A 13,411-nucleotide genomic window follows, 5' to 3' on the forward strand; every position below is an offset into this window, starting at 1 on the left:
CACCTGCTCGCCCAACGTGGGCTGCTGGGAGTCCTGCGTCGCGCATGCGCAAGGGGAAGGGGAAGGCGGGCTTTTTGAACGATAAGCCGGCGAGATTTTTCGATATAATAACACCCAGCTCAAGGTTTGTGTCCTTCTTCCCGCGCCCACTGCACATTCTCGCAGTGTTATTCCGTGGCCTAAAATTATTTATTTATTTACAGAATACTGCAAATGCCCCACGGGGATTATTACAGGGGTGAACATCATGTCACAGCTTTTGACGTATGGAAATCAAGAAGTCAGTACAAAAAGAGCACGCAATTGGGAACATACCAAAACAGCAATAGTACACCCATACATACAATAACGCGAAAACGCATTCACCAGCAGGGGCTCCGGGATCACGAAGAAAAGAAACAAGGAACGAAAAAATGGGCTATTTTGCGATTTTTTTACGTCACGGGTGTCACAACACTCGTAGTGGCTGCTTCCATAGCAGTCGAAACAGCAAAAATGCTCGATAAACACCACAGTGGTTCTGTGATGTTTATCGAGCATTTTTTCTTCTTTTACACGATGCACTCAACACTTACGCATAATGCCTAGACCTCGTAAAGTACGTAAAACTTCTGAAGAACGGAATTTTTTCTCTCAATAGGAGAACGGAGTGCGTATGGTGCATTTGCAGCATAGTTGCATCTCGGCATCAGCGTATACCTTTCACGCTGCGTCCAAACGCGGAGGAAAGTAAAGCGCTTCGAGGCCATTCTCTTTGTCAGCCCTTTCCCAGAGTAGCTTTAAATAATTGCCAACAAACCGCTATCAAGTCCGCGTGCTTTGAGATATCTATCGAGAACGGATGTCAAGTACATCGCCGTTGCCCCAAGTACCATAGTCAAGGGGAGCTTGCTTATGTGCTAGTTGGTACATTGCTACTTATAAAACACTGCGCTAAGTTGACATTGACCTGGAGACGAAGGACGCCGAGACACGTGCACACATACGAAAGTGCAACTATCAACTGACTTTATATTCTGACCCTATCGGAAAACATTGGAAGCGTAAACATAGGAAGAAAACTGCGTTCAATTCTTGATAGTTGTAATCGTCACCTCTTGTTCTTGCGCTAGCCTTCCCTCTCTCTCACTCGTGCGATGAGCTCTGTGTGACGAGCTTTGAGCGAGACCTCGAGAACAAAAGGTGACGATTACAACTACCAAGAATTGAACGCAGATGGGGTTCTGTGTGGTGGTTCTGAGTGTTTTCTTCCCATGTTTACGTTTCCAATGCTTTCCGATCGGGTTGGAAGATAAAGCCAGTTGATAGTTGCACTTTCGTATGTGTGCATCTCGTGTCCCGCCGTCCTTCGCCTCCAGGTCAATGTCAACTTAGCGCTGTGTTTTACAACTTCCAAGTACTACTTCACCGGGTCGGGCCAGGCGCCTGATATGACGTAGAGGTTGAGAGCGGTTTACGTAAATCTACAAAGTAAGCAGGCCTTGAGTGGCTAGCTTCAACTGCGTGGTAATAGAGTCTTCGCTCTAAAGATCTACACCTCGTGTATTCTTCTGAGGAGCGCCGACTGAGTCACTTAAAAAGAAACGCGTGAAGGGCAATGCCTGTAAAGGGTGCACCACCTCACACGTACACTGTGGCGGTGAAGCAAGCTTTACAGGCGCTACAAGTGCCCGGGGTTTAGTTTGCGAAATTTTATCGTGGTTAACCCGGCACCCTGCCAGGGGAGGAACAAAAGCTGGCCTAGTGCGTGCCGCGTGGAACATGATCGTGACGGCACGGGAGCAGAACAGGTGCACGTGGAGGAGAGCTCTCACTGCGACGAAGCTTCCGCGCGAATTTCGGCCAGGCTGCATGTCCAAGTGAAAGACGGAGAAACGAATGCGAAGAAACAGACGTTAACAGGATGTCGCAGCAAAGAAGTCTTTGATCATCGGTAAGCGTTCTCCTTCAAACTACGTAAGCAGGCTGAAGTTTGTAAAATTTTTTTCTGTCTAGTCAGCAGCAACGCAAGGATTTCACAATATCATCCCTCACTTTTACATCGATGCGGCCAACAATTACGCATAATGCCTAGACCTCGTAAAGTACGTAAAACTTCTGAAAAACGGGAATTTTCCTCAACATAACGGATGCCCGCATTTTCGGCAATGCAGAGATTTGCTCACCGATCGCATCGAAACCCAGTGCTGGAAAAAAACTGGTTCGTAGTAAGGCCAACAATAGAGAGTTTTAGCACTCCGTATGCTCCGTGATGTACGTGGTTACCGCGTTGACCGGGACCCGTCTGGGCACTTGTGCATTCGTCGCGGTAGGGTGGATTAGTTCCACGGGCCGGCCCTCGCCATTCCCGTGCATTCATCGCGGTGGGGTGCGCCTCCTCGCCCTTCCTGCTTGCGCAGGCGCAGTCGGGTCCCGGTCAACATGGTAACTACGTGAACGATGGAGCAGACGGACTGCTAAAACTCTCTAATGATTACCGATATTTAAGCGGTAGCGTCATAGCTGCGTTAGAGACGCAAATTTGGCGGCGGTGGTTTCGTCCAGCGAAACGATGACGTCACGGACGTCTTTTTAAGCATATCTCCTATATGTGCTGCGACACAGTGCGTTTCAGTGATCAACCTCTTACAACCTTGCAAGTAGAACTCCGAATGGTCGTGCTCTGCGAAGCGGGCAGCAAGTTTCGCGTCGATCGAGCCGGTGACTGAGGCGCGCGTATTAAAGCGGGAAATTCAAACAAAACGAGATGTACTTCTCTTTCGGGGTTTGAATTGACGGCAAATTAATCGCAGCGTCGGTGAACGATGGCTTTTCCAAATCATGCCTCAGGCAAATGAAAAAAAAAAAAATCGCCGTTTGTTTGTGTCGAAGGGCAGCTGTGCTAGAGACCACGTCGCGCGTGGGCATCATTTGTTCACGAATTGCGAGCAACTAGTTAAAGAGCAAATTGCTGAGCTCGTACCCTTATTCACCTCAACAATAACCGTAAGGCTACGTCTATTTATGGACGTACAGTCATTGTAATAATTTTCTAGCCCAGGCAGAAGGCTTCTGATCTACAAGGAATTAAAAAAAAACAACAGCTTGACTTTCAACTCTGACCAAACTATTTTATGACAGCAAGAAAGAGAGGTGTTTTCTTGAGCTTTCTGGCATAAGAAGTTTCAGCCTCGCTCGAGAGGTAAGCTTTCACTTTGAACTTTTTGTAGCGCGTGCACTTTTGGCATGCCCCGGAAAATTTTGACAAAGACTGTGCGTCCAGAGTCATCGTGATTTGTACCGCCACAATTGCGCTCACGTGCCCGTTAAAAAGCGATTATCTGATTGGCGAGTGCACGATTCACAATAGCCCGTGCAAAATACAAGGAGACAATCGTCTCGCTGGTTTAAAGAGACACTGCAACACTTTTTTCAACTTTTCTTGAAATCTTAAATGCTTGCAGAACGTAGTCACCCAACACACCCAGCACTTAGATTAGGGGTCGAAAAGTGCCTCAGCCAAAAATTACTGCTCCATGCCCACCAGATAACTTGTAAACTCGCTCAAAAGATTTTTCTCTCTTTCCCGGTCTTGACGTTCTTCAACGGCTCGAATTACGTCACTAAGGCCATGTAGCGGCTGTTGGCCGGTTTTCCTTCAGTTGCAGCAATGAACGCTTTTCGATAGCAACTTTTTAGAAAAGTCACAAAAAACAATGCAGAAATGGTAGGCGTATCTCGTGCGACGAGCAAATCCCGCAGTGCCTCTCCATGCTGGCGATAACTATAGCTTTCGCAGTGGTTCCAGATGCGAAGGAAAGAGTGAAGGCGCTTATCGAAAGTGTTGCAGGGTCCCTTTAACTATCGTGTGCTGATGTGTTTAAAATAACGCTGCCACGGTACATTATTTAGCACCAAATTTTTTTTTCGAGACTGGATAAGCAGCAACAGTTACAATCATGGTCAAGAAATCTCGTTGCCTAGCTTCCCCGCGACACTGCCGGTAACCACTCATTTACGCCTTCGTGCCGGGAAGGCATTCAAAAGCTACAGTTAACTCCAGCACATAGCGGCAATTCGTGTATGTGCTGGCCTCAGCGAGTATGTGCTGGCCTCAGCACATACTCGCTGGGATTGTTGTGAACGTGGTTGTCGGATGCGCTTATTGCTGCGACTGAAAGAACGCTGGCCACAACCTCGATATGGCTCTAGTGACGCCACTAAAGCCCACAAACAATACCCAGACCAAGGAGAAAAAAAAACTGTGGTTGATTCCTGCCATAGGAATCGGTGAAACACGAAAGCGAAATGTGCCGCGAAATCTGCAGCTGAGCATGCTTTGCGGGTCGGAGGCTGTCTTGCGGGTGTGCTTGGCGAGCGACGTCCTGCTGGTAAATCGCTTCGGCAAAGGTGTACTGGCGTCATTTTCGTGACGGATATGACGTCAGTGAAATCTTGGGGCATCGCGGCATAAAACACTTTTGTGTTAAAATATAAAACCCGAAAACGAACAATCCTAAACATAACGTACTCTTTAGTACTAAAGGTTGCTTCCCCGCAAGACGACCGTGTGTGCAGGGGTGCACCCTTTACCGGCCGCTTCCTTCGTTGTACTGGCGTCATTTCAGTGACGAATATGACGTCACTCAAATCTTGGTGTATCCAGGAATAAAACACTTTCCTATTTAAAAAGAAAACGAGCGAGTTATCTGGTGGGCGCAGAGCAGTAATGTTTCGCTCTCGTGGCCACCTGACGTACGTAGCGGATAAGCTTATTACGTTGCAAAAATACTTCAGGTTTTTAGAATAGCAGAGAAGAGTGTAGCAGGGGACCTTCTAAAATAAATGGAAGAAGCAGAGGGTGCTCACAAACCCCAAACTTATTCATTTGAAACCATTTATTCTGCCTAAGCCTGATGTTTCTCCAACACCGCGAAGATGAACGCGTTGGAGTCACTTTTACGGTTTAGAACCGCTGCGGTGGCTCCGCGGCCAAGGCGTTGTGCTGCCGAGCCCAAGAACACTGCCGGTTCGATCGCGGCCGCGGTGGCCGCATTTCTGATGGAAGCGAAAAGAGAAAACGCACGTGTGTTCGAGATTTCGGCGCACGTCAAAGATCTCCTGCAGGTGGTCAGAAATAATCCGGAGCTTCGGCAGGTGTATACCTTCGACGCGTTAAACCCTGTAATCTGAATCTAATCTGAACTTTTACAGTGTAGGAAATGCCTGCCCAGTCTAAAATCAGAACAGGAATACCGCAAAAACCTAACAAGAATTCCCGTCGTACGACAAAAAAAAAAAAAAAAAAAACTTTGTTGTGACAACAGAAATCCCGCGGTTATGACAAACCCATCTGTTGCTATGACACACATTTCTGTCGTAACGACAAAGTCAATTTTCTCAACGACAAACATTCCTGTAGCCACAACAGAGCTGCCATTTACGCTACCCTTCACAATGGGCGATAACAATCAAACCATGTGCAACTACTGACGGAACATCAGGATCCCGGCAAGACACGAATTCGGCACGGCGGAACATCAAAATCAGGACAGGAATACGACACACGATGGAACACCAGAATCGGGACACGACAAGAATACGACAAGACGACAGTACGACACGCGAAAATACGACAAAACTACAGAATTTTTTTCTGTCGTCTTTTTCCGCTGGGTGAGCGGTACAGCAAGGTAAAGAGCGTCAGTGTCCTTCGTTCTGTCTTTGGAAAGCAAACTGTCGGGCGGGGCGTAGCGCGGACGCTGTGCCCCGCCAGGCAAAAATTTAATGCCCCACGTCACCGCTAAGGCTCCGTGGCAGGTGTCAGCTGCGGCCGCAGTGCCATGGACACGCCTCGACCCGGAGGCGGCGCTTTCGTGAACACGTCCACCCCAGCACCAGGTAAGTATGCTTTCGGCGGTCTCACGCCTCGAAACCGCTCGGAAAGGGAACGTTGCCGAGGCTCCGGTTATGCGTTGGTTGAGGTAGCCGAGTTTCGGCCACCAAGCGCTCCTAAAAACGCGGAATTGCGGTCGTCTGCTGCTGACATGTGTCGGTGCCGTGACCTGTTATTCAAACGCGACGTTTTCTGGTAAACAGGTGCCATTTAATGTTTAAACAGGGACCGGAAACCGCGAGGTCCTCTCCGAGCCTGCTCGCAGCTGTCCGAGTAACGGTATACGCACAATGGAGCAGTAAATACGTTCAGGTAAAGCGGGCGCGCGAAGAGCTTCAATAAACAACCCATCGCACAAACCGAGAAGAACGCGCCATTTTTTGAAGCCGAGAGATGACGGTGACGTTATGAATCCGCCACAATTGAATTATTTATGTATGCGAATCAGCTGGAATTATGTGTGGAGGGCTTTCACGAGAGCCTTTTTTTGCGTCCATCTGATGCTAAGCAGGTCTTTCTCTCTCTCTCTCTTTCTCTCTCTCTCTCTCTTTCTCTCTCTCTCTCTTTCTCTCTCTCTCTCTCTCTCTCTCTCTCTCTCTCTCTCTCTCTCTCTCTCTCTCTCTCTCTCTCTCTCTGCTACCACTGACTTTGCATGGCATAAAAATAAACCGGGAAATACCCTGGCCCTTACAGTTTTTTCCCCGCAGAAGTAGCAGGCCAGAACCTTTCTTTTTGGTTGCACGGCTGTTGAGTTTTACAGAGGCGCGTTGACGTAAAGCCAAAGCGATTCTCGACTGATCCCTACGGTTTCAAATATTTAAAAAAAATCCTCACAAAACTGATGCCGACTCTTCCTGTTCGCCGTGGGTGATCGCAATTGCGCCACCCACCGTTTTCATTGACCCCGCCGGCACTGACAGCATGACCGTAGTTATTTCAAGCCCGCAGTTTGGTTTGAATACGTCGAGTGTCTGGCCGAACGGGACACCGGAGAACGAGCAAGCTGGATAAGTGGGAGTACGCGATAATCCACTTCGAAACCACTATGGCACTGGAGAGAGCCGAAACGTCTTCCCCTTTTGGGAGAGAGATAATCCTGCAATGAGACCGGAGAGGTAAGCCCTGCATAATGCTGGGAGGTCTGCCTCAGATGGTTGGTGAATATGTGATGAGGGTTAAATGCTTATTAATAGTAACATTACAAACGAAAGAAAAACATCGTCCGAAACACATGCACACACACACGTACACCGGAGTATTTCAGGAAACCCAGAAGAGCTTTAAAACCCCGTCCTTGCTGTGTCAGGGGCCTAAAAAGTACGTCCTCCTTTCATTAAAGGCCCACTGCACTCAAATTTTTTTTTGCCTAAATTTGATCCGAATAAGTTGTTTAAGCATGCCGTAAAAATCACCATGGCGAAGTTCTAAGCCAGAGACCTACATAACGCAATAACTGCAAGCGTACAAAGTAGCTCTTAGCAGACGATGTTTGCACCTGGCGGAGAGTTGCCGAAACAAGTTCCGAATGGCCAGTGACAGAAAAGAGGAAGTTGTCCCGTGGAGCTCAGGCTTGCCCGGCGACTGGCGCGGCGCGCTGCCGTGCGCAGGGATGCGTTCGCTGGGGATTTCTCTGCTACACCGCCACGCTGTCTCGCCATCAGCAACACATTTTTTAAAACTAACCGCATAGGTAGCAATACCCGGAATTTTTTAGAAGCCAACAAACCATGCACGCGCTTGCGATGTTTCTGGAGATAGCAAGACCTTTTTACTTGAAAATAATATTTTTACTGAAAAAAAAGAGCGCGGAAGGCGCACTTGCTTGTCCATTTATCATTCATATTGCATCTGCCACAAAAAAAAAATCATTTATAAACTCTTGACCACTTGCACTTCCGCGGGCATTATTTCCTGTATCTGGGCTGACCCCACTCCCCCTCCAGCCCTTAGAAACCTCCAAAAGTTAAGCGGCCTAACTTGAGTTGTTCTACGCGCCGGTAGAAACATTTAGGGTTACCTTTTCCTCCCTCGCTAAGTGAACTAAAACCAGCCTTGCTCAAGTTAATAAATATATCCGGACAAAAGTCGGCCGTCGTCTTCGCGAAGTGCGAAAGCTAGCGAAACTGCTCCTGTGCTAAATGATAAATGACATTAATTTGTATGAGAGAAATAAAGTATACTTACCTTTGTAGAGTGTTAAATTTTGTTTACCTGAAATTAAACTGTTATCAACTGCACATGTCCCTGGCGGAAGTACCTATTTGCGGTGCATAAGTAGCTTTCTTGCGCTTCAATGCCTTATCTAGCTTTGGAAGCTACCATACGCTTGCAAACCGATTTTACAATTCAATCCTCGATGTGCAGCGAGGTGAAAGTTACTGAACAAATATTCGCGATGCTGTCTGCACGTAAATACACAGCAAAAAACAGTTTATCATTGACTATAACCTGCAACCACCGTGTGAATGTGTGTATCATCTTGTCACGAATTGATACATTTTAAGAAGGTTTGTAATGAAGAGTGTTAATCAGTAATCCCATACGCAGATAAATGTTGTAACCTGTAAAGCCTGTACGGTATGTTACTCGTGTAAAATGTATGCCTTCCTTGTTTAGATTTGTTGCATGTGCAATCTTTCATACTAAGCGTCGAGTAGAGTATGTAATGTGTACTGTAGCCCACCGATTGTGTAACCCCGCAGTGCTAAAAAAACTGTGAGATGTTTAAATAAAAATAAAAGGGCTGATAGCGTAGGCGACGGCTAACCAAAGCTGATTTTCGATACCATACATACGAGCAAGCAAACAACCTGGCCTTTTTACTCGCTACGCCAAGGACTGCTACTCTGGCAAATATGCCAAGGCAAAAATAACTGCCCATAGTCTATTTAATCTGAAATTCTGAAACGAAGTCAGGACGTCACGGCACGGGAAGTAGCGGATCAAGCGAAATGGAGATAACTGCGGAAAAGAGTGTGCGTTCCTTGATAACTTTCTTGATGTTTGTTGGTGTGTGCCTTCAGCGGATGCCTGTTAGCTTTTTTTAGTACACGTGTGCGATTACGCCGAATGTATATACGCATGCCGTCTTTTAAATAAAAATCCAGTTGCGAGTTAGCGCCCGTCCCGTCCTTTTAACCACCCGTGTCTTTCGTTGCGCTAAATCTTATTTCGTGGGTTGGGGTGTGGTTCACTGCTGCTTTGACGCAGGTATGGCGGGGTTGCTGTTCTGCAGCGTCAACGTATGCTTTGTCCGAGGAGGCAGGGAAGCGTTGGGCGTGCTCTCGCCAGGCGACGGTCTGTGCGATAGGTGGGGCGCATGTTGCGGGGGATATGGAGGGGATAGAGAACCTCTCGATATTCTGGAGGGGGAGTGGTGGACGGGCGGGTTAATTTTGAGGGAGAATGGGATGGTTCTCCGGGTGTGGGTTAGGGCAAGGCGGGAGAGTTTGGCTTGTCGGTGTGCTTCGGATGCAGCGATGAGGGGTAGCCGGTAGTATGGCCTCGGTTCGTGTCCGTTCGGTGCGGGTGATGGCGAAATATGGTAGGGTATACGGAATGCGTGGGGTGAAAGGGCGTGTGGTAATCTTGTTGCGATCTGACTCCCGAAGGCCATGTCCTCGCGCGATGACGCGCCGTAGGTGTCCCGATATTTGGTCGGCGTGGGCCTTGAGTTGGTGGATGGTGCTTGTGTTGAGTCGATTTCGCTGGATAGTGGGCCCTGGTATTTTAATCTTGTTTGCTACTGGTATGGTAGAGCCCGACAAAGCGACTTGTATGCCCATTGTTTGGGTCGATGGGTGGGTGGGAGAAGAGGGCGCTGTGATTTGTGGGAGGAGCAGGATAGTCCTGCTGTCGCTGTGATTGTTGTGGCCGTGTTGGATATGCGCGTCGCTGCCTCGTGGCATTCAAACTGTGATATCGTCGGCGTACAAGGCGCTGTGTGGTGTGGGCATTTGTCGCAAAGCCCGAGCAAGGGGCATTAAAGGGACACTGACGAAAAAATTTTGCATCTTCTTTTTTTTTTGTTGTTGCGATAAGTAGCTAACGGCCTATTTATCACGTGTAGAAACCTCATTTGCTTCCGCGCGTGACGGTTGTTTAATTAAAGACGTTGTTAATGCGGCCAGTCGCAGTTTAGGATTGAGCGGGTGCCGCGAAAGGATGAATTTGGTATATAAACAAAGCTGCCCACGGGACTGTCGGACGGATATCACAGAGCAGAGCTGCCTTGCACGGTCGATTACGCGTCGGCGGCAGCTTCTGCTAATGCCCCCACGTACTGATCTCGTCAGCCGCTTAATTAGAAAGCGACCGTGGACATTATGTAGACGCCACGAGTGCAAATTCCTGCCGCGGCCGGAGAACGACGCGCGACGCTCGAGACAGTGGGTGGAGAGACGCGCGCTGGGAGCAGCCGGCCAGTCTGCCTTACGGTCTGCTTACAGATGTGTTAGGCTTGACACTGCATCGGATATTCGATTGCCGCTCTCGTAAGCGGTGCAGATGATGATTTTTAATGGAAACCGCCATTGCATCATTTACTCCTTTCTCGTATGTGCTGCCTTGTTCGGGACTTGAGTCCCGGTTCGTGCAGAGGTAACAAGCTATCGCTCGAGCTGGTGATGACGATGATGATGATGATGATTAGTAGCTGTCCCTTTGAATAGGGGCGTCGGTTGTCAGCAACCGACTTGCCTGTTTTATTCAACTTGCTTCCCCCACTCACAGCTAACCTAAAAGATTTGCCTCCCCCATCTCCCCCTCACCCCTGTTTTAAACTCTCATCGCTCCCCCCCCTTTTTCTCCCCCCCCCCCCGTTGTTCTAAATTCTCATCCGTATGACTACTCTGCCTGCGTACCCATCCCTTCCCTACTTATCTTAAACCACCACCACTCCAGTAACCTCTTCATCACCTCTATGGCCGTGAAGTTGCGGCTCCCTCTCACCACAAATCCTGAAGCCTCCGCCAACGTCGTCGTTTCCCCCTTACCCCGCGGTGGTCGTATCTCTGTGCAGCCCCTGACAATATGGTCTCTACTTTCCCGATCACTGCCGCAGGATGCACGTGTTTCATCCTGTTGCCTGTAGATACCTGTGTATGCCAAGGTTCTCAGGCACCCCGCCCGTGCTTCGAAGAGCAATGCAGGTAGGTATACCTGCGCCGGCCTTCGCCACTTCGCGGCCGTGGCCGCCGCCTGCACAGCGACCGTGCGGCTCGCTCAGTGAGCTTTTCGTGTCCCCGGCGCGTTTTCGCGTCCAGTGTAATAAAAAGAAATAAAAATAGAGTGCCTGGAATCGCTGTAGAACTTAGGTCGCGGCCAGCTGCCCGATGAGCCAACGAAGTCCCGGCGCCTCCGCCGCCAACGATCGGATCGTTCGTTGTTCAGCAAGTTCCGACCTCCGATCGGAGCGGCGAGCCGGCGCGAAACGCCAGCAGTGTGGAAGCGGTCATGCCAGCACAACCTCGTGACGTGTTTGGATGTTGTTTATTTACAAAATGTCCAGGGAGTGTCGATCGCGCGAGGTCGCCCGCTGGCTGCTTGGTTGCGTTTCGCACACTTTAAAATTGATTTTAAATATGTTCTAGGCTGTATTTGCCGCTGATATTTTGCAGATGATGTAGGTGTGTTCACACCAATCTGTCTCCGAAGTTATCTCGCCTTCGAAATTTTGTGTCAGTACTCTTTTAAGGCTACATTGAAAGGAGTGTAGGAGAGTATTGAGCCCTGCGGGGTGCCTTTGGCGGGTAGCGGAAATTGAGAGGACAACAGTGCGAAACGCGACGTAACCACGCGAATTTGGAGGCTTCTGCAAGCGGCCGCCGGCATGGGCACGCCCGCTTCCGTTCAACCACCTACGTCACGTCACGCCGCCGGTAATGGCCACCTTTTCTTCCAGTTTTGGTTCCGAAAACGCCAATCTTCACGAGCCGTTTTCGTCGCCAGCGTTCCTGTTTGAAACGCAGTGTTTTGCAGATCGCACTCTTTTTATGTGTACCATTAAATGACATAATTTTTATTACATTGGCGAAAATTTGAGTGCCGTTGGCTTTTAAGTGTCCTCCAGAAGAGTTCGCACACTCCCAGCCGTTCACCTCAGACCCGCCGCAGTGGCTCAGTGGCCAAGGCGTTGTGCTGCTGAGCCCAAGGACGCAGGTTCGATTCCCGGCGGCGGCTCTTCAGATGAAGGCGAAAAGCGAAAACGCTTCCCATGTGTCGAAATTTTGGTGCACGTCAAAGATACCCTGCAGGTGGCGGAACTTACTCCGGATGCCTCCACTACTGCGGGCCTCATAACCCAGGCACAGTGTACTATAATATACAAGTGTATCGTGCGGCGCCAAACCAATGGAGAGCGTGGGTCCATTTTGCGATGAAAAAAATCAATGGAGCGCAAGCGTTCCTCAGACAACTCGTGTTGAAGCCAGTGCACCTAGAAATTTCTAAACCAAACTCAACAGTTATTTTAGGTTTTTATAAAACATTATGCCCTTATAAAAGAAATAATACCATTTACGGCAATAAATAAGGATGAATTTAATAAACAAAACTTGGGAATTCATCTGGTAAGCAACGGCCGTCAGGGGCAGTGCGCACAACAGGAACAGGGTAATGACACGTCATCACCCCGCTACAAAGGGGACACCACTAGCAATCATCATCATCATCATCATCTCCTCAGCACAAATTTTCAGCGCGAAAGGGAACCCCCACCAACCAGCCCCAAACGGCACACCTCTCTCTTCTAGTACACAATAGCCGAGGTGTGGCTTGGGCGCGTCAAACCCCACAACCAACCAATTAATTAAACAACGACTCACCCCGGACGAGACGGACTCGTCGTCGCTGGCCCTGGGCGGCACGAACGGGTGCCGAGGGTGCGCCGTCACCGGCGGCAGGGCGCCCCCGGCGTTGCCGCTCCGAGGGTCCGAGGCGCACAGGGTGCGCACGAATCCCGCCAGGTCACTGCGCGCGTTCACGGCGCGGCACGAGGCGCCCACGGCCTCGTAGTGCTCTGACTGCTCCCGGGCCTGCGCAAAGGGAGGCGACAGTCCGCTCCCCTGTAGCGGTGGCTGCAAACCCCCGCCACTTACCGTGCGCATCCAGCGCCACCTAGTGCCTAGCTTCCAACACTCCTGTTAATTTGAGCAACTGTGAAAACACAGCCGCTGTTCGGCCTGTTTTTTTTAAAACACGAAAGTGTTTTATTCTAAGATTCACAAAGATTTCACTGACGTGGAAATGACGCCAGTACAATGAAGAAAGCGGCCTGTAAGGGGTGCACCCCTGCACATAGGGTCTTCTTGCGGGGAAGCAACCTTTAATACTAATGGGTACGTTACAGTAGTTAGGGGTGTTCGTTTTCGGGTTTTATATTTTAACACAAAAGTGTTTTATGCCGGCATACACCAAGATTTCACTGACGTCATATCCGTCACCGAAATGACGCCAGTACACTTTTGCCGAAGCGATTCACCAGCAGGACGCCGCTCGCCAAGCACACCCACAAGACAGCCGCCGACCCGGAAATCA

At 49.4% G+C, this 13,411-nt stretch overlaps 1 protein-coding gene and 1 non-coding gene across 6 annotated transcripts in view; both read right to left on the reverse strand.

The window, feature by feature from the left end:
- Positions 1-13,411, reverse strand: part of LOC144162534 (uncharacterized) — a 584,817-nt gene that overhangs the window by 48,536 nt on the left and 522,870 nt on the right. For all 5 annotated transcript variants that reach the window (XM_077693110.1, XM_077693111.1, XM_077693108.1 and 2 more), the window contains 2 exons: positions 12,700-12,909; positions 1-33 (listed from right to left, as the gene is read on the reverse strand). The exon at positions 1-33 is cut by the window's left edge and continues 131 nt beyond it. In XM_077693110.1, coding sequence (XP_077549236.1) covers positions 1-33; positions 12,700-12,909 — 243 coding nt within the window. The remainder of the gene's footprint in view (positions 34-12,699; positions 12,910-13,411) is intronic.
- On the reverse strand, positions 5,723-5,888 carry LOC144163430 (U1 spliceosomal RNA). The gene has a single exon (XR_013320933.1). It is a non-coding gene; the product is annotated as a U1 spliceosomal RNA (small nuclear RNA).

Source organism: Haemaphysalis longicornis, unplaced genomic scaffold (assembly GCF_048455015.1).
Source record: "Haemaphysalis longicornis isolate Haplotype H1 unplaced genomic scaffold, Haemaphysalis longicornis Haplotype H1 scaffold_12, whole genome shotgun sequence".
NCBI classification, from domain to species: Eukaryota; Metazoa; Arthropoda; class Arachnida; order Ixodida; family Ixodidae; genus Haemaphysalis; species Haemaphysalis longicornis.